This window comes from Panthera uncia (genome assembly GCF_023721935.1).
Source record: "Panthera uncia isolate 11264 chromosome B2 unlocalized genomic scaffold, Puncia_PCG_1.0 HiC_scaffold_24, whole genome shotgun sequence".
In the NCBI taxonomy this organism is placed as follows: Eukaryota; Metazoa; Chordata; class Mammalia; order Carnivora; family Felidae; genus Panthera; species Panthera uncia.
In genome coordinates this window covers 56408036-56434067 of record NW_026057580.1, presented here as the reverse complement: position 1 = coordinate 56434067, position 26032 = coordinate 56408036, and the positions used below count along the sequence as shown (strand labels likewise).

The 26032-nt window shown below is 35.7% G+C and overlaps 1 protein-coding gene across 3 annotated transcripts in view; it reads right to left on the bottom strand.

Annotated features, from left to right (window-relative positions):
- Positions 1-607: 607 nt before the first annotated feature.
- The window catches only part of FHL5 (four and a half LIM domains 5), a 40602-nt gene continuing 15177 nt past the window's right edge, over positions 608-26032 (bottom strand). For 2 of the 3 annotated variants that reach the window (XM_049654017.1, XM_049654016.1), the window contains 5 exons: positions 11798-11968; positions 10791-10965; positions 9668-9837; positions 5325-5511; positions 608-841 (listed from right to left, as the gene is read on the bottom strand). In XM_049654017.1, the coding sequence (XP_049509974.1) occupies positions 678-841; positions 5325-5511; positions 9668-9837; positions 10791-10965; positions 11798-11956 (855 nt within the window). In that variant the 5' untranslated portion in view covers positions 11957-11968 and the 3' untranslated portion in view covers positions 608-677. Of the gene's footprint in view, positions 842-5324; positions 5512-9667; positions 9838-10790; positions 10966-11797; positions 11969-23822; positions 23846-26032 lie in introns of those variants that run through there. The other variant, XM_049654018.1, reaches the window with a different exon arrangement.

Genomic DNA, 26032 nt, shown 5'->3' with positions numbered 1-26032 from the left:
CCCTTTATATCCATGCAGAGTATGAGAGCCATAGTGTCCAAATTCTCAATTCCATTTGTTAAGCATGAAACCAACCAGCTGTGGAAGCAGTGTGGATGAGGGCAAATTTGCAGCTTTGCAACTCCAAAGTCAGTGTGTGTGAATAAAAGAATGATAAAATGACACAGTTCTCAAGTAGGATGATTGTTAATCAGTTTTCCCTGATCAGTTTTGTTCTTCCACCATTAATAGCCAAGCTATCATATTATTTATAGCTAGCTATCTAAGAATGCAAACATTAGCCTCGTGTATGCCTTTCACTTTGATCTCAATTTCCTTTTTCCCCCTGCGGTTTTAAAAACAGCAGTCTTCAGTAATAACATCCATGACTTCTAGGTATAGGTCATATTGTTGGCTACAATAAAGAGATATTTTCTTATGTTTTTAACAGCAGAGTGCAGTATTTTGCAAGGAGAGATGCCTTTGTGAGTTAGGATAGATATATTCATTTCTGTTAGACTATGCTTTTTCTGAGCTTTTATGACACAGTTCAATCAGAATGTGTGCAAAACCCCTTCTGCTATAAACTGTGTGTTAATATTGGTAAAACATAAGTCATAAATGCAACTTCAAGCAAGTTCTGGATTTAGTGAGAACAAAAGCAAGGTGGATTTCAGGTGAGGACAGACTGTCTCCCTCTAGATGTCAGTGTCCATTCCAGAACCACACTTGCGGCAAAAGATTTCCTTGTTCTGGGTCAGGAAGCCTTCCCCCACCAAGGAGACTGAGCACTTCCCACAGTTGAAGCATTCGCTGTGCCACTGCCGGTCTTGAAAGCAGATAAACTTGGCACCTTTGAGACCTGTAAAGGAATTGCGGAAAAGAATATTCTTTCAATGAAGAGATTAAGCATTCCATCAGGTACTCTTCTAGGAACTGGAGATAACAGCAGTGAGCAAGTCTATGTAGAGGCAAGTAACCTAGAAGAGAATGCTGCTTCCCATGACCCTGTGTCCATCTGGGAATGTCGCCGTGGGCAAGGTCCCCCTTGAGATCCAGCCTGATTCCCAAATTTTTCTGTAATCTACACAAGTAGGTAGAATCTGAATATACAAACCAGGTATTTTTGGAAACAGATGAAGATTGCCTAAGACAGATAAGGAAACACAGTAGAATGCCATGGGAAGAGGGAATGGATTTCGAAGTCAGAGATACCTAAGTATGAATATCTTCTTTCTGCTTGCTTAGAAGCAAAGTGAAGATAAAATAAAATAAATGTATACTTTCTAGCCTAGTGCCTGATGTTTCAATGACTTTTAGTTCTGTTACCTCTATTCCTATGCTCAGTTTTGCTTCAGATAAAGTTCCATGGTCATATTGTGGTGTGGGGCACAATTTTCCAAAAGCCCCAAATAGAAAATTTCATCCAGACTATCATGGAGTTAACCTAACATGACAACCTTACTACCTTGCCCAGAGACAACTTTAGCCCAGGCTTGCAACAAAGATCTGTGAATCTGATCACTCTGGCCACTGAGGCCATGCTATCCAATGGTTAGTCTCTAAGAAGTACTTTATCAGCCTCCACCATTTCAATCTGGGCTTCACTTTAGCTGTAACATTTCTACGAGAGGTAGAAGAATTTGAGTCTTCAGTGAGAATCTCTTTGTATACCCCTAATATGGATCCAGGTTACAATTTAAAGAATTGATTTTGAGGCGTTGAAAAGGAGAAAAGGTGTAGGGATTGGGAAGGAGTTGGGATGCCTTGGGCCTTTCTTTATTTGCCAAGGTTTTTCCAAGTGATCATAGTGCTATGAACTTCCTGTGATTTGCTCCTTACCCATAGAGTGAGGCTAAAATAGTTCATGTGTTGATGCACATACAGTTTCCAAATATTACATTTGGGGAAGCAAAAAAGGTGAATAAGCATTCTATTTTAGATAAACTCTCCTTAAATATGATAACGAACTTTTATTTTCATACTAGAAGTGTTATTTGATGTCTTTACATATAATTTACTAGTTCATAAATAAACGTACATCAAATTTCTCTACTTTCCTTGATTAAATTTATTGCTCACTTATTTATGATGCTATCATTACTTGCTAATAAGAGTAAATCAGTAATGAACCAATTAATTCCCTGAATATTATTCAAAACATTAATAAGCTGACTGCAAGAATCATGTTCTATATATGCATGAATCATCTTTGTTCATGAAACTAATTATTACACATCTTGAATTTTCATCAACCCTATTTGGCAGAGAAAAATTGATGAACAGAAAGGTTCAAGCACTTGCCCAAATCAGCCAGCTGGTATATGGCCGATCTGGGATTCAATCCTAGGCCATCTGGCTTCAGAGCCTATGCTCTTAACTTCACCAGATTAAGTCTGAATTTATCTATTGTAAAGACCATAACCAGGAACATTAGCATTCTTTTCTCAAGAAATAACATTTGAAACTCCTTTTACTCAAAATAAACATGGAAGAAGGGTAAGACGTGATCCTCTTCAACTCCTCATTTGCAAGTAAGGCAAATGAGAACCTCAGTGGTGAGTCACTTACCCATGGCCACACAGTAGTCAGGGCCAGAGGCAGGACCAAGTCTTTTACTCCCTAGTCCAGAGCACTTCCCACTACATCAAACTGCTTCACTTAACCCAGAAAGTTTGAAAGGTTAATCCTATCTTAGAGGGCGAGAGAAAAAAAAAGAAAGGTTTGTAGTTATACCTTGGGTTTGTTCAAATGAATTGAATTTATTCTGATGGGATTTAAAAAAAATCACATCTGGAGACTCACAGATAGATTTAGTTAATATAAAAAAGTATTTTGAAAAAAATGTATTTTGAAATATTCTAATACAGTTTCTTAGGTTGGCACATTGTTTGCATGAATGTGCAACTTCCAACAGATAAATTTATGGCCGTATAAGAACTCCCTATGGTACATTAATTCAAATGCTCAATTTTCAAGAAACACTACTTATTGCAAAGCTTATGATTAAGATAATTATCATAAGACTGATTATTCTAAATTAAATACATAATCCTGTATTTGGATTACTTTTGGGTCAAATCTGTGGTTCCTGATCATCCTTATGTTACATGCAGAGCAATGTGGTTTTTTTTTTTGGTCTGAGCCTGAAAGAGCTAGGCTCAGATACTGATGTGAAACAATCCAACAGAAAAAAAATCACTTAGATACGTGAATCTGTGATAGATCAGAATTGAAACTCAAGTTCAGGGCTCATGGTAGGCTCTTTGCAGGTCAGCATTAGCCACTGAGTACCCAGGAAAATTTCAACCCATTTTGAATTATTTAATTTTCTCATTTCCTCATGGAAGTCCCCCCTTTTTTCTGGGTAGTTCAAGAAAAGTGTCATGGAATAAATCAAATGCATCCATTGGGCAGTAATCGCAGATTCTACTAAGGAGGTTTTTGAGCTCTCAGTACTGATACATTTCTGGAAGCCCCATTTTCTAACCAAAACTGGTGGATATAGTGGCTTAGTCTTTTGACTAAGGGATTGCCAGATGTGTAGAGGCAGGAGAGCAGAGTGGTTAAGAGTTCAAGCTTTAGAGCCTGATAGTCTGGGATTGCCAATGCAATCCAATGCAAGGACTGGGAAGGTGACATGGCTGAGTGATGGGGACAATGTGTGAGGAACAGAGCAATGGGGCAGCCGCTGAGCCTATGACAGAGACCTGGCAGGGGAATGGGAGGGTAGTCTGCTCATCCCTGGCAGGCTCTTCATTTACTTTTAACCTCAGAGAGGAGTTTTACATGAGTTGTTTCCAAACATGTGCAGGCCAAACAAAACACACCTGCCAGCCAGATATAGCCATGAACCGTGTGAGATTCTGGAAAACATGGTGTCCTGTGCAGGCAAACGGGACCTTGTCTGTTTGTCTGGGTAACTCTCTCCTTCCCCTTGTAAGTCAGTGAAAACCTGCCAAGCTGGGTTTGCAGTGAAACACTTTTTCTTTCTTTGAAGAGTTAACTTTTATTTTGTGATATATTTGAAGATGGAGGAGGAGGAAAAGGATAAAATAATCTTTAATACTGTGTTACACAAACTGAACTAAAAGAAATGAAATATGATCTAAGAATACAAGGAATGGGGAAGAGAAGTACAGTTCTGCCACATTATTAGGTGACTATAAATGCCTAAAAGAAAAGCTGCTGGTTTTCTCAGGTTATGCCAACTTCAAATTTTACTATAGGATTAGCATTCTTCAGAAGTATCTCTGAGGAAAATATAATGCACTATTTTACCTTGAAAAATCTATGTAATTGGATCAATTTATCATTTGTGATATTTTCAAATCATGTCACATGTGTTCTGTTCTTTCATCAGAATGCTATCTTGTTTTATTTCATCTATTCATAATTGAAATGTCTCACAAGTGAATAGAGAGAAAACAGAATGATACACTTGTTAGAAGCATCTTAAAATGAAGTTTAATTAATTCCTGACCTTAGCTACCCTAATTATTACAGCTTCAGATTTGTACAATCCTTGCATTTAATTAAAACCTTTTCTATTTTAGGGTTCCTTTGCCCTTGTTGGAAATTAAGTAGGATTTGTATTTATAAGCATCCCTTCCTCCCATTCAAATCTTTAAATGTCAGGCCTCCTTGTGAAGTTCTTCTCTGACCTCTCAGCGTATCCTGTTCTCCTCTTTCACTGAACTATTACTTAAAGTCATTACCATTATGTTTATTTATTTATTTTTAAAATATTTATTTATTTTTGAGAAAGAGAGAGAGAGAGAGAGAGAGAGAGAGAGAGAGAGAGAGGGAGTGAGTAGGGGAGAGGCAGAGAGAGGGAGACAGAGTGTCCAAGCAGGCTCTGTGCTGACAGCAGAGAGCCTGATGCTTGAACTCATTAACCAGGGCTCGAAGGCACTAACTTTGAGATCATAATCTGAACCAAAGTCAGATGCTTAACTGACTGAGCCACCCAGGCGCTCCTCCATAAGGTTTAGTATTAATTACCCTCTATAGAACATGGCTACCCTAATTATGCTATACATTTGTCTTGAGGGGTCTGTGTAATGTTTCTATTTATATATGGATATCCATGTGTGTGTGTATCAAAAAGAAACATAAGGGAAAGATTATATATATATATATATATATACACATATATATGTATGTGTATATATATATATATTAAAGATAATATATATAAGGGAAAGATTATATATATATATGAAAGATTATATATATATATAAGATTATATATATTTTTTACTTGCCTTTTCTAAATTAACTATAAAGTATCTAGATAGCCACAGCTGTCCCATTAACAGACCATATTAAACTGAAGAACTCACCAGTAATGGGTTTGGTGCAGGCTTCACACCTTTTGGCATAAAGATGATTGTAGCAGTCCACACAGAATGGATAATCATCTCTGGACATAAACTCCTCTTCACAGAGCTCTTTCCTACAGCCACTGCACAGAAAACACTCTTTATGCCATGGCTGGTCACGAAATGTTATCCCACCTGAAGTCACCACCTGCCAAAGGACCACAAAGGCAGTGACCATGGAAGCTATTACAGTTCAGACCTGTCATGATCCTCTTCTGTGCCCATGAGTGTACTTTGGGTTACTCCATCCCCTTGTGTCAGGATGTCCTTTCCCTGTGGTTTTTTTTTTTTTTTGAATCAATATGAGAATCAAAAGGCTATAAGGATTAAGTAGAACTGGCAAAAAAAAAAAATATATATATATATATATATATATCTCCTAATTTTTCTCCTATTGTGGAATAGAAAAGAATTAGGGCCATAACAGACTCAGGAAAATGAAAAAGAAGTAGAGCCCTGATTCCTTTTCTCATCTTTAACTTTCATGTTGGTCTTCAAAGGTCTACCATTAGAACGAAGATGTTTTCTATACTGTGTTCTTACTTCCATGTCTAGCTTTAAAGGATATTGAAAAAAGCTACTTTTCCCTGAAACCTTTCTTCCAGCAGAAGCAACCCTGACTATTATTGATAAGCACCATCATCCACTAATAATGACTAATATTTCTGAAGTGTGTTTTCAGTCCTTAGTCCTGTCAGGCCTTTAAATGTCAGGCCTCCTTGTGAAGTTCTTCTCTGACCTCTCAGCGTATCCTGTTCTCCTCTTTCCCTGAACTATTACTTAAAGTCATTACCATTACGTTTATTTATTTATTTTTAAAATATTTATTTATTTTAAAAGAAAGAAAAGGGATGGCCTTTTCTTATGTTCCTAACATCCCGACATAACCAAGACTCTTATTTTTTCCTCCTTTAAAAGGTGAGAAACTATTGAGGGTTACAGTGGTCAGGTCACTTGCCAGGTCACACACAACTAGCATGCAAACCTAAGCTGACTCCATAGCCTGTATACTTAACCAGTAATATAATATTGAGACAAGGTTACTTTCCACTAATGGCAGTTGGTTAGTCCTTGCTGAATTAATGAATAAACACCAAAGGGAAAAACATTTGGATAGCAGTTCCAGTATTATCTCTAGTACAAATGGGGTGCTGTGGCAACTGCGTGGGTTTTCAGCTTTAGAATTCTAAGTAATGAACACAGCTTGTATGTTGAACCTTAATGTGTGATGTGCTAGGGTTGTGTCAGAGAAGCTTATTATTCCTCCATAACATACATACATACATACACACACACGTGCGCGCGTGCGCGCGCGCGCGTGTGTGTGTGTGTGTGTGTGTATGTATATATATCCCCATGGATTAAACTGGCTTATATAAGTCTTTTTAATCCACAAATAGTACTTTTTAAAAGGCTGAGATATCTTTATTCAGAATCAGATGGGTAAATATTGAACAACTCTTCTTGGATAGCAGTTTTGTAGTCCTAGCATCTTTTGAATCCATGGCTATTGAGCTCCTGGAGTAGCTGTGGAAACTGGAATGTGCTCATGTGGTATCTGAAATGATTCCTGTGATCGTTGTATCCAAATTCACTAGATATAGAAAATGTGGAACCTATGCAAAGCCATCTCATTGCTGAAAAAATTTAAAAATGTTGTCTATGACACAAGCTTTTGAAAAGATTATTCTAGGGGCGCCTGGGTGGCTCAGTCGGTTAAGCGTCCAGCTTCGGCTCAGGTCATGATCTCGCGGTTTGTGAGTTCGGGCCCTGCGTCGGGCTCTGTGCTGACAGCTCAGAGCCTGGAGCCTGCTTCAGATTCTGTCTCCCTCTCTCTCTGCCCCTCCCCTGCTTATACTCTGTCTCTCTCTATCTTTCAATATTAAATAAAGGTTAAAAAATATTTAAAAAAAGAAAAGATTATGCTAAAGATATTTTAAGCCTTACAACAAATCTCTTAAAAATTAAAGATATTTAATAGAAAAGTTATTTTTCCTAAAGGAAAAAAAATGTATACTATTCTAAATAAGTAAATGGGAAACATAATGGCATGTGTGAACTGAAGCAATTTAAAATACCCCCTACTGATTTCAAATGCCTTACCGCAGGCACAGCAGAATTGAAGATTCCTTTCATTTGTTCAGTCAAATTATTAGCAGGCAATGCTTAAAAGACTCAACACTTGAAAAATGTATTCACAGCAAAATAAAACTTGATATATAGACTATTTAATTAGGAAGAAGAAACTCTGGAACATTAAAAATAGTTTGCTTGTGATTATGTTCCTTTTGAAGAGGCATGCGGGCTAAGATGAAGTCTAACATCTAGGTTTGGTGTTTGCCACTGATTGATCCCAGGATTTGGAACAAGTTTCTTCTCTGGCAAAGTGGACGCAGTATTGGTTTTGTGCTCAGTAGACAAGAGCCAATGAATCACAGGACACTCTGGGAAGCTCGAGGAGTTTGAATTTAAAACACTTGTAGTTTGAGGTTACTTGTTTTTGGTAGAAAACAAGTTTTAGTTTCACAAAATAAAATCTATGAAAAAAGTTCTAAGGGCCTGATTTTTAAGTATTTTTTGCCTATTTTGTTTGTTTTATATTTGGTCTCTGGTTTGAGTTGAAACAAATTGTTTTTCTTCAGCTTGGGTCATCTTGATCAGAAACATTTATATCCAGCTTTCCTTGAATGGCTTGTGGTTTTAAAAATTAAATAGAAAACAATCTGGCATGTTGTGGTCTGTCTACTACCCAATATAAATATTTCACAAAGTTTTCATGACTTCAGATCATGTCCTAAATATAGGACAGGCTCCTATAACCTGGGAAATGCCAGTGCTTTACTCTCTAATAGTACTTAGCACTGATGTACTGGAGAAATTCCCCTCTGAATCTTTATACAATTGAAAGAAAGTTTATATTGCATTCCCAATAAATGGTTTTGAGGTAATTCCAACAGGTTGCACTAATATTTCAGCTTAAGTATTTAAGAAAAATAACCTGAACATGGCCAATTTATTGTCCCTCAAAACAGTGAGATCAACCTACCATTTTATTACAAGAATCTGTTCCTAAAATGCTTGCCATTGACTCTGGTGAGTCTTCTGAGTTTCATATATCGCAGGTTCATAGCATCTGAGGGTTGCTTATAAAGCCATTTTTAAAGTCAGTGTTTCTGGTAGAGTGATGGAAGTCTCCGGGTTTAAGATGGTTTTACATTATGTTACTATCAATTGTAATTTCGGCCATCATCATAGTATAATCAAGATTATAATCCGATGATTATAATTTAGGAGTTTATTGATGCCTCTGCAAATGCGGTACTCGTATTTTAAACATATGTAAAAAGTTACTGTGTGCATATGTTCCCATAGAAAGAGGTAATGAGACTTCTAGCTGTCCATATGCAATTATACAAATAGTCTTGAGATCTGCCAAAGCAGCTCATAGATCAAAAATGTTTAGACAACGCTGCATGCTCATCACAATTTATAGTGTTATTTTAAACTTATGATGTCTCATGGGTCAAGGATTTCTTCAAGTACATCAATATCTATTTTATGAAATACAAACAGGTTTTATCAAAGTGATAGAGAGGAGTGACTTTTTCACATAAAAAAAAGAATTGGAGAAAGTTTACTTGAAAAGCTTGACTTTTTTTCTTATTGGATGATATGTTTTCAATGGGTATCCAAGTCAAAAGGCTGTAAATGACACTCTGGAACTGGAAGCAAAGGAAACCACTTGCTACCCTTATTCCTTTTTCTGTCTGTATGTCTAATGAATTTCTCTAGTGGTCTTGTCACTCTCTTGAGTCTACCTGTCTACTCATTAGAAATATAAAAGCTTCAAGCCAAGAAGACATTTGTGTTGCTGGGACATAATGTGAGAAGTTAAACATTCTGTTTAAATTGGTTCCCTTAATGATTCTGTGAGACAAATTCATATTCCTCTGAAAGGAAAGGGATCAAAAATTATTTTCTAAGAAGTATCTTGTATTCAACAAGAGATGTGTGTCCTCTACCAGAATACATGAAATCTTATGTAACAGCAGCAAATGGAATTGGACTATCTATAGCTTTTGGAACTAAAGTCATGTTCTGGGTAGAATTTTATGATGATAAAAATAGGTGGCCATCTTCACTGTGGCAGGCAGTGTGCTCTTGGACATGCTGGAATTTAAAAGTAACATGAATGTGTAAAGACAGACATAACATGATAGTATCAGTTCATTCCAAATATAGAATGAAGTTAAAAAGCAATGGTCCGGAAGGATCCACAAGCTTCATCCCCTGTAGATAATTACCTTCTTACAAAAGCTGCAGTAGTGAGCAAACTCCTTCTCAAAACATGGTACACAGTAATTGCCACTCTCTTTGGAAATCAAAGGTTTAGTTCCTATTGGCTGTCGGCAATGCTCACACACAAAGCAGGTTTCATGCCAGTAGTTTCCCTTAAATTCCATTTTGCGGGAACCTGTACCCCACAAATAAGAACCTGTTAGTACAAATGAAACATCATCTTTTTAAGTAAAGATATGTCAAGTTATTTAGAATATATATTTTAACGTTAAGATGATAAGCTAATTGTCTTTATAGAAAAATAGTGTTTTGTTGGTTTCTAAAACATTTATCTGAAAAAGAAAAAGAAAAGGTAGAGTTCAGCCATGATGATGATGAATCGCTCTTTTACTGAAAACTCTTATGCTGTGTAAGCTACAATTTTGAGATTTGAAAGTACAACTAGTGGAGACTCTGAAAGGCTGCATGTGGGTTAGATAGATTGGGCCATAATTATCAGTATTGGGATATTAGGAATGCCTGGGGCACCAACTCTCAAAAAGGATGTTGTGCAGTTATGGTCTTCTAGAAACTCTTTTGAATTCATAATAAGAAAATGAGAGAGAACTGTGTTGTTATGCTGATGTCCAGAGGGATTTAGTAGAGAATCAAAACAGCAAAAGTGCTTGCCTGAAAGTATAATCATGTACATGAATCCTTGTCTTCTCTAGAAGGAATAAAGATGACTGACCCTCAAACTATATTTTGTCCTGCTACAAAATGATGGTTGGCCCCATTCTCCTATGATGGATTATGCTTCCTGATGCCATTGTTTATGCCTAGGAACCGGTGCTTAATGCACTGTTAGTGTTATTGGTTTAGATTTCATCTTTATGGCTCAGATTGTGGTTGAAAATGCCTGTATGAATTAGCTTTACAAAAATACATAGAATGCTGTATTTTACCCATTCAAAACAGAACGAAATGGTCTTTTTATTTCTAAAATACACTAAGTGAAATCAAGAGATAGCAAGATAGATGTCTTTCTCAAAAGTAGGGTTTTCTTAGCGACTATACTCTTCCTATACTTGGGCATAATTCAAAGTGTTACAGCTTCCATTAGAGACCTGAACTCCCTTGTGATCTCACCAGGCATGATGGTCTTCTTGCAGTGGAAGCACTTGGAGGAGCACTCGTTAGAATAACATTCTGAGCACAGCAGTCGCTCATCCTTGGCAGCAAAAGGCTTTTCCACCAGAGAGTGATTGCATTTGGCGCAACTGAAGCATCGTTCATGCCAGTGTCGGCCTTTGTAACAAAGATCCTTCGAGACAGTAAATACGAGTTAATTAAATGTGCTTGTGACAAAACAGGTCATTTTATAAGACTAAACTGAACACTCCTGGGACTCTGGTACCCGTAGTTTGTGCTGGTAGCTTGAGGAAAAGTTGTCATTGATAGTATTACCCATAGAGAGGAGACTCTCTGGGGCAATTAAGAGCTAGAGCCTGGGCTTTCTTAGTTGGTCAGTAAAGACAGATGGAAAATAAGTGAACCTTTTCCTATTTCTTCAAATTTCCTCTCACTCCTTTTCATAAGCTATAAGAGGGGCTTTTCATGGAATGATTCTTATTTTTACGTTGTGATATTCTATTATTGTCTGAGATTAAACAAAATGCCAACACCACAACAAAGACAAAAAAGAAAAAGGAAAAAAATACAATAATGTGCATTGTGAGAGGAATGGACTGTGTCAGGGCACAATGGACTTAGTGGAGATGAGGCTGATTTGAAGTCAGAAGATACAGTTTTTTGAAACTTTAAATTTTCAATTATTTATGTATTTATTCATTTATACTCTTGTCATTCCAGAAATAAATCAACATTTTAGCTGTGTAGCTTTGGGCAAATAACTGAACCTCTTTAATCTTTAGCATCTTAAACTATCTTCTAAGATCACTGTGAAGATTAAAGTATATGTCATATTTCATAGTGCTGAGCATAGCATCTGGCGACCGATGGTAACTTTGAAGATGCTTATACCCAGCAATAGAGCAATGTGGTATTAATAGTCAGTACTAAAGGAAACAAGGCATTCCAAAGCATTTGTCTCCTTGTTTGCATGCAATAATTCTGGGAATTGAAGTGAGATCTACCTTGGAATCTGATTCAATTGGTTCTTTGCATTCCTCACAATAGTTAGAAAAAATACGATCGTAACAGGAAACACAGTATGGATTGTCATTCTTCAGTATGTACTTCTTCCCAAGAAGTGATGCTGCGCAGTATTGACAATCGAATTGACCAGTTGTCATTTTGGTTCAGTCCTGTGAATAAGAAAATGATTCATGTTCATAAAAACAATTTTTTTCTAAGATAAATTATAAAGCCTCAATAGGAGTCAAGCACTTGAATGGATTTGTGTCTTACACAAAACAAACAAACAAACAAACAAAAAAACCCCACCAATTAGGAAAATATGCTGTAGTCATGATGACATTTGGGAGTGATTTAGGAAAGGCTACTCTCCTATTTTGGCAGTTCCTGTGTGTTTTGTTAACAAAATGCATTAAGCCTGCAGCCAGATTGTGAAAAACATCTTTTATTCATCATTCACTAATGTGAACTTCAATAAGAATGTGATAGGTGTTGAAAGAGGATGGTTTCACCCCAAGGATATAAATATGAACTGTTGATAGGGCTTTCACTAACTGTCATCACTTACTAACTTGCTGGAGAGTTCTGGAGGAGAGTTCCTTGGAAATCACAACAGGCTCTTTTACTCTAACTGCAATGGAAGTTGATAATCAAGTACATTGTCATTTTCTAGGCCATTCTTTTATTTCTCAAATCTTTATTGGGCACCTACTGAGGTTTCTGCGCGTTAGTCCTAAGATATTCCGTGCTACATACTTTCTGTTGGGACATCCTCCTTACTTGTGGCTTCAACCTCCCCAAATATGATGTTGACTCCAAAATCTGTAGCTAAAGCTACACTTGCCTCCTGGGCATCTCCATTTAGATGGCCCACACTAAGTTGACAAATAAAATTTCTGAGCCGGTAGGATTTGGTCCAAGTGCTAGGTCTTTATGACTGTTGTTGAGCCATTGCCCAGATGTAAAAGTGCAGCCAAACCATCAGTGGTAGAAAAGAACTCCAGGCTTCTTCAAGGTTTAGGACTAAACTAATATGGATATAGAATGGTTAATAATAGCAGCATCTTACAGAACAAAAACCTGGTGTGAAACATAAAGCCAAAGCAAGGATAAGAACTTGAGTTATTCTATAATAGGAAAGCATGAAAGAACAAAACATATGGATTTCAAAAAGTTTAACTGGGCATTGAACACGAATGTTTCATTGTCCCCCAAGGTAGTACCACTGATTTTCTTGGAAAATGAGACTCGTTACCTCTGGATTTACTAGAATATATTAGGAGCTATGAATATTTTCTAATTCTCCACCTCAGAAATGTGTTTTTTTAATTTTAGCAAAATCAGAAAATTAGTTAGTGTGATGCTTTTTACAGCATTTTTAATGCTAGTTTTTATTTAATACATTTAAATTGTATTCCCATACGTTTTTGCCTTCTTCTATTTTAATGGTTTTTTCCAGCAGACTGTCTTGCTGAATATATATTGTCATTAATTCTATATGTAGCAGTTTTGTTATATTGTTCCTCACTAACAGAGAAGAGACTGAGGATTTGGAACATGTGGAGTTTTTCCCAGGAAAGCTGAAAACTCCTACTAGAAAGTTCCCAATGGAACATGCCAAAATTATCTGCAAGGAACATTGAATTCCCTATTTGATTAATTCCACAGAACTGTCCCTTCCAAGTGAGTACAAACACACTCAGAGAGTTAGTGAGGACTTGGAAACAGGAGGAAAATAGATGTGATTCCCTTGAAAGATTTTCAAATGTGAGTTTTAATCACATTTACAATGATCATGTGTTTATCTCTTAATAGTGAAATAAGTTATATACCTTTAACTTTCATCACAATATCATTTTATATATTTTATAAATATATAAATATTGATACCACCATGTATATCAATAAATATAAATATTTCTCTAAATAAGTATCCCCATCCTAACCACATAATAGGCCTTACTCCATAGAGAATTCTTAACAAAATGAACCATACTTAAAATTTTTTTTAAAGAAGAAAACTTACGTCTTATCTCATCTTTTCTTTATGGTGACATCAGAGGGTTGGGTAGGGTGAGAACAGTCATTTCAACACCTCAAAACCTTGTGATTTTGCATTTTATAGAACTATACAGTGAGATTTAGTCTAGGTCAATATGTATTGAATATATACTCAGTAACATTTGAACTCCCTGTCCTCCTGAAGTCTGGATTCTTCTAGCTTAACTCTTACTTGGTAATGGTGAATATAATTTGAGGTAAGAGAACAAACTAAATGTTCACTTTCTTATTCTTGGTTGGGAAAGATACACTGAGAAATTCAGCCCTCATTTTCATGAAGTCTCTCATTTAACTATGGATGTATGAACACATCCAAATAGAGTTTCTTAAATACAGGTGTTATAACCATATAAATGATGCATATTCTACTAGAACCACGGAGTTCTTAGGGAACCAATAGAAAGAGGGTGAGGAGCTATAGTATCAGGAAACCTTCTCAGAAAGACTTTAAGGAAGTTAAGCTGTTGGAACACAGAAAAGAAGGAAGGAGGGAAGGAAGGGAGGGAGGGAGGATTGATCTCAATTTGGCAGGAAAGTAAGAGGGAAAGACAAATGGGGGAATGGTATGGGTTCTCTTCTGATGTTGGGAAATGGTGAGTCTTGTGAACAGATTTTCACCTTGGTACATTCAGGATTAAAGAAGACTTTGAAGCTAAAGCTTTTTAAAGCTATTTGAATTTTTTTTAATTGTTTAATGTTTATTTATTTTTGAGAGACAGAGAGAGAAGAGAGAGAGGGAGAGAGAGAGAGAGAGAGAGAGAGAGAGAGAGAGAGAGGCAGAGCACAAGCAGGGGAGGGGCAGAGAGAGAGAGGGAGGGAGACACAGAATCCAAAGCAGGCTCCAAGCTGTCAGCACAGAGCCTTATGCGAGGCCTGAACTCACAGACCCCGAGATCATGACCTGAGCCAAAGTCAGACGCTTAACCGACTGAGCCGCCCAGGTGACCCTAAAACTATTTGCACTTTTAATAGAAGCAGTGCTAGATGGGGTGGGGGCAGGCAAAAGAGGCAAAAAAATTCTCCAGTCATATCACCTTTTATCTAACATTATTCCATTCTGAACATCATTCTGTCCTTTTCCTTTTCTTTATCCCTAACATTAATATTTTTAAATACTCGGGGAATAACTCTGTGTCTAGGAGAGCAGACCAAACAACTTGCTTTTTTAATCATTCCTGAATAGGTAAAGCTGTAGGAAAGAGGATGAGAACCATGCGATTCTTACTTCAGGAGCCCTCATCTGAGGATTAATTTGGCAGAGATATTGGGAAAAGTTTTTCTTTCAAATAAATATTTAAAATCATTGAGCAAAGCTCATCTATAACTATGAAGCATAAGAAATCTTAATACTAACAATGTGACCCAATTAGATAGCATTTGACTTTTTTAGATACAAACTCAGAAATGCTAGTATCAATATCAATTACACATTCTTGTCAAACTTCTTTCAAAGAGGTTGTATATATCAACTAAATATATTCTAATCAAACTTATTTCAAAGTCATTCTGCAATTATACAATAGTTTAAGTGAAGAATTTTTATCATTGCATACTGGGGGTTTTAGAAGATTGATTTAGAGATACACTGATATATCAAAGAACCTATAAAAATAAATACCTCAGAAATCCAATGCCTTGAATGGACTTGGCTTTCATTTTCCAGTTCCCACCTTTATTTTAGATTTCTACCTAAAAGGATGTGTGTTCATTGGCAATAGTTTCCATAGCTGAGAATGAGGTCTCTTAGATGTTATTTTTTAAACCAGGAATAATTTTGTGTCAAGTTATATTTTATGGTGAATTATTGATTAGATGGCTAATGCTGTGCGCAATATATCCACTTATATTTTTACTATGCTGAGCACAATTAATAGATTCACAAGAAGTGTACTTGAGAGAATGTCAAACAAGAGCAAGGCAGGGACCTGATACCATGCCTGGTATCGTTAATATGCTTTTGTTTGCAAGGCATAATACATCATTCATTTAATCATGCAGTCAATAAACATAAAGTATCTTTCTACTTCCAAAGTAATCTGCCAGAAGTTGTAAAAGACATAAAATAGTAGATTCAAATCCTATCCTCAGAGAATTTATAATATAGTAGGAAAAGTAAGGATATTTTATAAATAAACAAAAGTTAAGAAGTGATGAGGAGAAATGAAAGGTTTTAAGAATTTAGAGCAGTCCTAAACACAGAGTGCACATTAGAGTTTAAAATTTTCCAAAGTGCACCCCTACCCCAAACCAATTAAATCAGAAATTTCTGGAAATAACGGATAAGAATAAGTATTTTTCATTTCCTGGGTGGTTCTAATGTCCAGTGAGGTTTGAAAACTACCAATTCATAGGAAGCGGACACACAGTTACTTTTAGCTAGGAAAAATCTGGGAACAAGTTGGAGAAGGTGGCCTTTAAATGAATGCAGAAGATGTTATGGATTTCTTCTCTCAACCTTGGCTTTACCCTTCTAATTGGAGAGGTCAGGAAGCTAAAAATAATTCCTGGCCCCTCTACAGAAGTGTTCAGGATGCAGATTTGGCTCTGCTAACACAAACCATGTGTATAAACTGGAAGATGGAAGGGAAACGGAAGACATGTTCCTGCTGCTGCTGCTGCTGCTGGCAGACTGTGTCAGACCTATGTGGGTGCTTTCTACTATTTTGAAATGCCTGGGCTCAGGTTGTCCAGGGTTCAGTGACTAGATTTTTGGCTATGAGATATTGTGGTAATCATATCATTGTGGCAGCTGCAGCAGGCTCTGTATTACAGAGCAGAATCGATGTAGAGGTGGGAAAAGAGCAGTCTCTCCTATCCCTTGGTCTTTTATAAGAAAAATACTACCAGTGATCTCTCATATTCCTGTTTCTGAGCGTCAAGTACTGTATTAACCACTTTATGTGGACTGTTTCCTCTAGTCCTCACAATGGCCCTCTAGGTGAAGTCTATTATTATCCTCATGAATAATATTATCCCCTTAAAGAAGAAACCAAAGCTTAGTGAGGCCAAGATCACCTGACTCATAAAAATGCAAGATCAATGCTAGATTCAAAACGACACTTGTCAGAAACTGAAGCCTAGGATCTTAGCCTGTGCAGACCTCTCTTTCCCTGGAGATGTGGGGAAGGGCATTAAGATAGAGCAGCAGAATTAGGATAGACATTCATACTTGGATATGCGAGGTAGGCACGGGAAGCAGCAAGTAATTTATTCAGTGGCTTTCAGGGCACAAGGAGGCAAATATTGGAGGGCAAATTAGAAAGGTAGACTGGGAGAGATCATCAGTGGTTTAAGTTTCAAGCGGGAGTTGAACATATATATTTTTTTTCTATAGAAAAGGAAATGACCACTGATGACTGGAAATAGGTACGTGAAATGTTTTGAGCTGAGACTTATAAAAATTAATTTAAAAATAACGATAGAAAGGATTGCATGATAGACATACCACAAATAGGCAAATCAATTAGGATTCCATTTTTCTTTTTTTTAAATTTTTTAATGTTTATTTATTTCTGAGACAGAGAGAGACAGAGCATGAGTGTGGGAGGGGCAGAGAAAGAGAGGGAGATACAGAATCTGAAGCAGGCTCCAGGCTCTGAGCTGTAAGCACAGAGCCTGAAGTGGGGCTCGAACTCACAGACTGTGAGATCATGACCTGAGCTGAAGTCGGACACCCAACTGACTGAGCCATCCAGGTGCCCCTGGATTCCATTTTTCAATATGCCATTTGGTCAAGAAATATTATTTTTCTTCCTATGTAAAAAAGTGTGTTTTACACGTTTTATGGGGGAATATGAGGAGAATTCTTATTGAAAAAATAATGGCCAGTCCTCCAAAACTGACAAATGACATCATGCTACAAATTTAAAAAAAGAAAGCAAAAACCAAGAACCTCAACCAGCCTAAAAACACACCTACTGAGTCATCTCGGGGTAAAACCACTAAAAACCAAAGACAAATGACATCTAACACATGGGGTAAAAGTATTACTTTTGGTGTAACAACAAATTAAGAAGTTACCTACTTCTCAACAGAAAAAAATGGAAGCTGGACAATAGAAAGACAAGGTAAAATTGCTGAAAGAAATTAGAAGCCAACCTAGAAATCTATACTCAGATAAAATAGCTTTCAATAATGAAGGCGAAAAAAGATATTTTTCAGACAATCAGAAACTGAATATATCAATAGCACACTCATTAAAATAAATACCAAAGACTGTTTTTCAGGGAAAAAAGCATTGATCTCAGATTGAAGCTCAGAGAGGAAGCAAGTAGTGAAAAACAATAAAAACTATAAATAGGTGTATCTAAATAAATATTGACTATATGGAATAACTTTAGCTAAGGAATTAGAAAAATTGGATAAAACAGGAAACTTCTAAAATAAGTAAATATTAAAACTGCTACAAGAATATAACATTTCAACTAGTTGGTAACTATCAGAGAAACTAAATTTATTATTAAAAGCCTATTTACACAGTAAAATGCAAGCCCAAAATGGCTTCACTTGTGAATCTTACCAAGCCTCAAGAGATAATACTAATCTTAATAAATTATGCCAAATATTATAAGCAGGAAACATGTTAGTTTTGAACCCATTAAGCTGATACCAAAATCTGAAAACATTAGAGAAAAAATTTATAGGCCAATTACACTTATAATAAATAATACATTTTGCAGTACATACAATCTTTACTCAAATAATAACCAATTATCTCTAGTAATATATAAAAATGTTAATCATGTCATGATAAATTACATTTATCCCAAGAATGCAATTTTGGTTTAAAATTAAAAAGAGAATCACTGTATTTCACCACATTTATCAAATAAAAGAGAAAGCCATATAATTATCTCAGCAGATGCAGAAAAGACTTTTGATGAAATTTGACTTCAATTCAAAATCAAAAACTTAGCAAACTAAGAATAAAAGGAATTTCCTCAATGTAATTTAAAAATATATAGCAAACATATATAATGGTGAATGCTGATAGCTTTTACGCTGAGATCAGAAACGGAAAAAGAATGCCTGTGATCACGTTTATTCAGTTCTATACCAGAAGTCATAGCCTGTGCACTAAGATGAGAAAAAGAAAAATATCAGAATTAAAAGAGAACAAATAACTGTCATTATTTTCTGATGGCTGATTTTGTGTGAAGAGAATCTAAATGATTCTATAATAAACAATTAGAATTTGTAAGTGAGTTAACAGAGTTGCTAGATAAAATGTTTATATACAAAAATCTATTGTATTCTTACATAACAGCAAACAAAATGAAATAAAAGCTGTATACCATTACCAAACCCTCATATACCTTGTAATAAATATAATAAGCATGTATGAAACCCCTACACAGAACACTTTGAAAGAATATAAAGAAAACACAAATACATAAGTAAAAAGATAGACCATGTTCATAGACTTGGAGACTCACTATTTTGAAGGTGCTATTTCTCTTCTAATCCTTTTAGAATATAAGAAAATGTCTTCATTAACTTGTAATAGGGAAAAATTTCTTAAGCAATGCAGCCATATAGGGAGAATTTGATAAATTGGACTATATTAAAATTAAGGCCACTATTTTAAAAAGATTCTAGATAAGAGCATGAAAATAAAAACCACAGAGTCAAAGAAAATATTGTAACTCATGAACCAACAAAGGAATCATATCCAGAATACATAAAGAAATTCTAAAAGTCCATAAGAAAAAAACGGACAATACAATAAAGGGGCAAAGGACTTGAATAGACATTACACAAAAGAGGATGTCCAAATACTAATAAACATGAGATTGTGCTCAAGCTCATTATCAGTCAAAGAGAGGTTAGCAAGTTTCTTGATACAAAATCAATATACAAAAATCAACAGAATTCCTATACAACAGAAATATAATGTTAAAAACTATCATGTTTGAAAGCAATAAAAATAATACTTGTATTAAATGTAACACAGTATATCTAAACCTTATGATATTGGGAAGCCTTGTTATATGAAATCTCAAAACTTAAAGTCATTAAGGAAATATAGTATTAGAACTGGATAAACTAAGAGACCAGTGGAACAGCATGGAGAACACCAAATCAAGTATGAATCAAATCAGAACCAAATAATATCAGACAGAAATTATATATCTATTTTTGATATATTTACATTTATAAATATTGATCTATTATATAAAGAATGAAATTTAAGTTTAGAAAGAGTAAGAAATTATTCAATAAATGGTCCTGGAATAATTGGTTACTTACATGGCAAAAAACTAAGTTGGATCCCTACCTTATACTATACTCAAAATAATTCAATCATCAATATGAAAAGCAAAATTTGAAATATAGGAGTAGATGTCTATGCTTTCATGTTAGTAAAAGTTTTTTGAAAAGATGCAAAACACAAACCATAAATGAGCAGATTGGCAATCAAAAAAAATTGGTCATTGAAAGACTATTAAATGAAAAGACAATCACAGAATAACAGGTTAACAGATGATATTTGCCACACATATAACTGACAAAGGATTAGAGTACAGAATATATAAAACACTCCCATGAGTAAATAAGAATTAAAAATTAACAGAAAAATGGGAAAAAGATACAAACACATGTTTCTTTTCTAAATGACAGATATTTTAAAGAAAGCTCAATCTACTCCATGGAATTTGAATTGATCTGTTTAGCAAACCATAATAAACTATATATTTACATTCACAGAGTCAGAAAAAATGAACAAGTCTGACAATATCAAATATTGTTGAGGATAAGGACCAATGGAAACTCACTCACTAAAAATAAAAGTAAAAGATGCAAAGGATAAAACTGCTCTGAAAAACAATATTTCATAATATTGTAAAGTTGAACAAGAACCTTTTGTATGACTCAGCAATTGCACCCGTTAAGTGTGTAAGTCAGAAAATCTTGCAGAGATCATGTGCAAGAACGCTCACAGCAGCATAGTTTATAGTAGCCATAATAGGAAACTGAATATCTCTCGAAGGGAAAAATGGATACATAAGTAGGTGTGTGGTCATACAACATACTAACATATGGCAATAAAAACAGATGAATTACAGGTAATTCATCCTCAGTATAGATGAACTTCACAATATTGAATGAAGCAATTAGGCTCTAAAAGTAAATACACTTTTATAAAGTTCAAAAACATTCAAAATGGATTATTAGGAATTATAATAGATAGGTTATTAACATGTTAAAATATGTTAGTATGTTAGTTAACATGTTATTAAACACAATAAATTTTAGTCAAGCTATTTTAAAAATCATGATGATTATAAACACAAAAATCAGGATGCAATTAAAGTTACCTAACTTCTGGAATTAGACGGGGTATTGAGAAGTTGTAAAGAGGATTTCAAATATATAGGATCTAGGTATTTACCCAAATGATACAAAAATACTAATCCAAAGGGATACATGCACCCTGATGTTTATAGCAGCATTATCAACAATAGCCAAATTTTGGGAAGAGCCCAAATGTCTATCAACTGATGAATGGATAAAGAAGATGTGGTATATATATACAATGGAATATTACTCGGCCATTAAAAAGAATGAAATTTTACCATTTGCAATGACATGGATGGAACTTGAGTGTATGACAAGTGAAATAAGCCAGTCAGAGAAAGACAAATACCATATGATTTCACTCATATGCAGAATTTATGAAACAATGAACTTGGGGAGGAAAAGGAGAGAGGCAAACCAAGAAACAGACTCAACTATAGAGAAAAAACTGAGGGTTGCTGGAGGGAAGGTGGGCAGGGAGATGGGTTAAGTGGATGATGGGTATTAAGGAGGGCACTTGTGATGAGCACTGAGTGTTATGTGTAAGTGATGAATCACTGAATTCTACTCATGAAATTAATATTACATTGTATATTAACTAACTGCAATTTAAAGAAAAACTTGAAACTACAAAAAAAGTATTTAGGGAATGTTTTGATTTCTTTACTAAATTGCTATTTCTTTACTTTGCAGATATATTAGAAATATTCTTTCCTATATATGAAATGCTTTATTTTTTAAAGATTTCAAAAAATGAGTAGATGATAAGTAGAGTGGTATGTATTAAATTATTTTTTCTTATGTTTGTCAAAAGAGACATAATCTAGATTCATAATCTAGATATAATCTAGATGGGGGTAGCAATATCTAAGAAGGGTTTGACTGCTTATGGTGGTCATGGAAGTTGTCCAAACTGGGAAGATCTGGGATGCATGTGGGCTGAATCAAAGGGAACTGAGCAGGACCATTTTAGATGCAAGAGAGGAGAGGGAAGCAATAAATCTCTCTCTCTCTCTCTCTCTCTCTCTCTCTCTCTCTCTGTCTCTCTCACAGTACCATGGAAGTGTGCAAAGTGGGAACATGGTTGCAATATGCATGAGCTTTGTGCATGAACATTGTGCAAATCAAGGACAACCTGTCTATGTCTTATTACTTTCCTGTCATGGATTACACTTTTGAAAACTGAGAGGGCTTTTCCTTCTTATGGTGGACTTGAAATATACAAGGATACAATTTGAGCCTTCTGGTTTCCAATAATGTCTCTATTGCCGATGTGTTTTTGAGGAATTTTACTTACTTGAGGCAGTTGAATTACTGTCAATATTTTACTCTAAATAGCAATTATAACTTACATAGTTTTGATTACAGCTTTTTGTTCCCCATAGAGACAGGTAATACTATATAAATCAACACATTATGTTTCCTAAAGTAGAGGACATGCAATAAATGGTATATATGGTTACTTCTATCTCTAATACATGATGTGTAAATTTTTCTAAATAGATGCAAATAATGCCATACCCACTACTTTTGCACATAAGTCAAAGTGCACTGTTCTTTAATTCAAAGTTTGCTGGGATACCTGGCCTAATTTCCATCTGGTTATTCAAAGCACCTTCACTCAGCCTGTGTAAATATATCTGTGTTCCTATGAGAGTACTGCAGGACTATTTCGACTGCCCGTTCAGGCTTTCATTGATTCAGTAAAGTAGATTTGTTTCTGATTTTTTTTAGGGAAGAACTTGGGGAGAATTCAAATCTAAATGGTGTAATGAATATTAAAATCCTCTTGGGAAGTGTTAGTGCAAAATGTTTAAGTCTTTGAAGTGTGTGATTGATATTCCAGACTTGAATGGAAACAGAAACTGGATGAATAATCCTAATTCACACTATATTTAACTTAATTACCTGTGGTCCTTTTTCCATTTAGGATTTTATTTTGAATTGTTTCTCTGATGGCCAGGCAGGAGCATTTTGGAAACCTCACCGAACAAAGTATATTTCTCTGTGCTCTATGGTTATAGAAACCATCTATAGTGCATAGTTGTATAATCACCTAGTCTCTTGAGGCAACTGTTTCCATCATTCTCTCCTCCCTCCCTGCATGCACTCCCTACATATGTTTATTGGGTACTATATCCCATTGATTCTATTTCAGAAGCATCCCTTAAATCTTATTTTAGGCCCTCTTCCTATCTCTGATGGGCCATAGTGGTTTACATCTATCTGGGGATATTATTCAAGATTTCTTCCTCTATTGAGTGGAACCAAACACATTGCTACTACATGACTTTTGTTCTGTAATCATAAGCTCAATTTCCCCCAGGAAGTTCCAGAATATCCTCCATGTGCTCAAGAAGAATCTTTTCTCAGACTCATCTGATCATCTCCCTTCACTGGAAAAATCTCCAACAGCTTATTTTTGACTCTGAAAGAAAGTCTAAACTGCATTAGCATAGAGACCCTTTACTATCCTGTCTGCTTTCCCCTCCTCTAGCCCTTTCCAGACTCAGCACCGCCCAACATACACACATCTCCCACGTATGCTTTTAGCCACTTCCAGTGACTGCCTATTCTTCACACATGCTACATCCTTTAATGGCATTGAGTCTTCACCTGTGGCTTTTCTTCTCAATCTAATACCCTCTTTCTCGTCTCACTGACCTTGTCTGCCTGATGATTCTCCTCATCCATCAAGGTCCAGTTAAAACTCCTTTTCTCGGTAGCTTTCTCATATCCCTCAGGAAAGAGTAGCTGCTCTCATTAGTTCATACATATGTCTATTTTTCTTTTGCCACATTTTGTAACAGTTTTTTCTGTCCATGTGTGTCTCACTTGTGAGCTCCTCAGAGAGGAAGAATGTTGCTTACTTCATTTGTGTATATCAAGTCCGAGTATAGCAGGACCTCAGAACATCGTTTATGACCAAAGAAATGACTGGGAAACTTCCTGTTCTCTAAGGGCGTGGAGTCCAAGGCAAGTATTGATGAAAACATATATGCAAAGAGGCTTCTATCAACAGAATAAGGGATAAAGTTTCAATTAGTAAAGAGTTAAGAATTTGTATATCCACTTGACTAGTGAATTAATTGTATCTATTACATCTGTGGCAAATATGTCCAAGGACTGAAAATGAAGGTTAGGGAACAGAAGGTAAAGCCCTAAGGACCTGTCTGTGGCAAGGAGAGTTCTTTCACTTTCCCTGTGAGGGCAGCTGAGGAAGACACCTGGTGGGTTCCTTCATTACCAACTGAGGAATGTGTCAGAGAAGCAGCAGAAGTAGGTGGTTTATCCGTGGATATTAATAAAGGCTTTTTTTTTTCCTCTCAACTAGGGGGACTGATATGCTTCTATTAACAGTTTTGGAGGTGTTGGCTCAGATTCTTCAATTCTCTGTTGGACGTTACACCAGACTTTTTGGATATGTGCACATAACATTTTGAGATGAACCATGTCCTTAACCAGTTCATAAGATCTTTGTCTTCTGAGATCTATGATGTTAGCTGAAATGTTGTTTGATCAAGTGACTGAATTTGATGAAGTTTAGGGGAGTTAAATGAGCTATATGAAAAAATAAATCTTCCAAAGTCTGGGTAAACTAGGCCAGATGGGATAAATATATGTTCTGCAGCAGAAGAAATTAAAATGCACATATTTAAAAATATGAAGGAGTTAGGATAACTAGTAAAAAAAAGTTCTTTTAGTTTTTTTTTTTTTCTTTTCTTGGTTCTGAGGGTTGAGTTCAGCAGGCCTGTGTGTACTTCCTTATCTGTTTTTGCTTGTCACCCAAGACAAGGCATATTGAGAAGAATTAGGTTAGAAATCAGAAGCTGGAGATTGTGGCACCTGTTGCTTTAGCACTAGCATATAACTTATCCGCTGTTGTGGAAACCATTTAACCTTTCTGGCCCTTACGTTCCTTAGCTGTAAATGAGAACAGTAATAGCTGTCCATGATCCCACTCAAGAATCGAGTGGGATGTAGGAGTGGAAAAGTCATGGCTAAGTCATCTGTAGGTGTACTTGACTTGGTGGAAAATGTGCAGTTATAACTGTAGCTCCCATTTTGAAGAAGGAGGCTATTTTCTTCCCCCCTCATGCACTACTTTTTAAAAACTCAACAAACAATTTAAAAATAACTAAAGCCATAACTTCAGGCCATCAATCAAAAATAACCTAAAACAAGCATCATAGAATGGTGGTGGAATGTTTGATATTAGTCTCTAGGGACATATTTGCAAGTCCAGTTTGTTGGAAGCTGAATGTCTTGTGTAGAGAGGTCAAATAGTAATTCTCCTGAGAGCTGATGAACTACTCTCCCATGAAACAAAACAGCTGACTAGAGCTTTCCATCTGGTTAATTTGTTCTGTGGATACTAACAAAGAAAAAAAAAGTGATGATTTTCTTGGAGATTTACAGAATCATGTAATTATAGCAGCTATTATTGAAATGGTAAAATATATCATGGTAATACACAACTATATTTTATCAAACATTATATTCTTTAAAAATAAAAGAAGTAGAACTCTTATAAAATATGTAGGTTTAATACCATCCTTGAGATTTTTCTCACTGGGAAATTTTCAAGACCAAAAGATGAAACTGTATTATCTAAATCTCTGTCTATTCGGATCCCACTTTTCTGCTTTTAAATTTGTCATTAAGTTTGCCTCTACAATTTTGATCACAAAGGAACCACAAGCATTTCAAATTATGTATAAGTTGAGTTTTCTCTTCTCCTTCCTGCAAAATTGCTGCTATTTCTGTAAAAAGTCTTCTGGAAGAACAGATCTGGTTCCTGGGTTGACTTAGGGTCTCTCTTGCAAGCCTTGTTTTGAAGTGCTGATTAAGTGCAGGGTTTAATAAACGTAAAT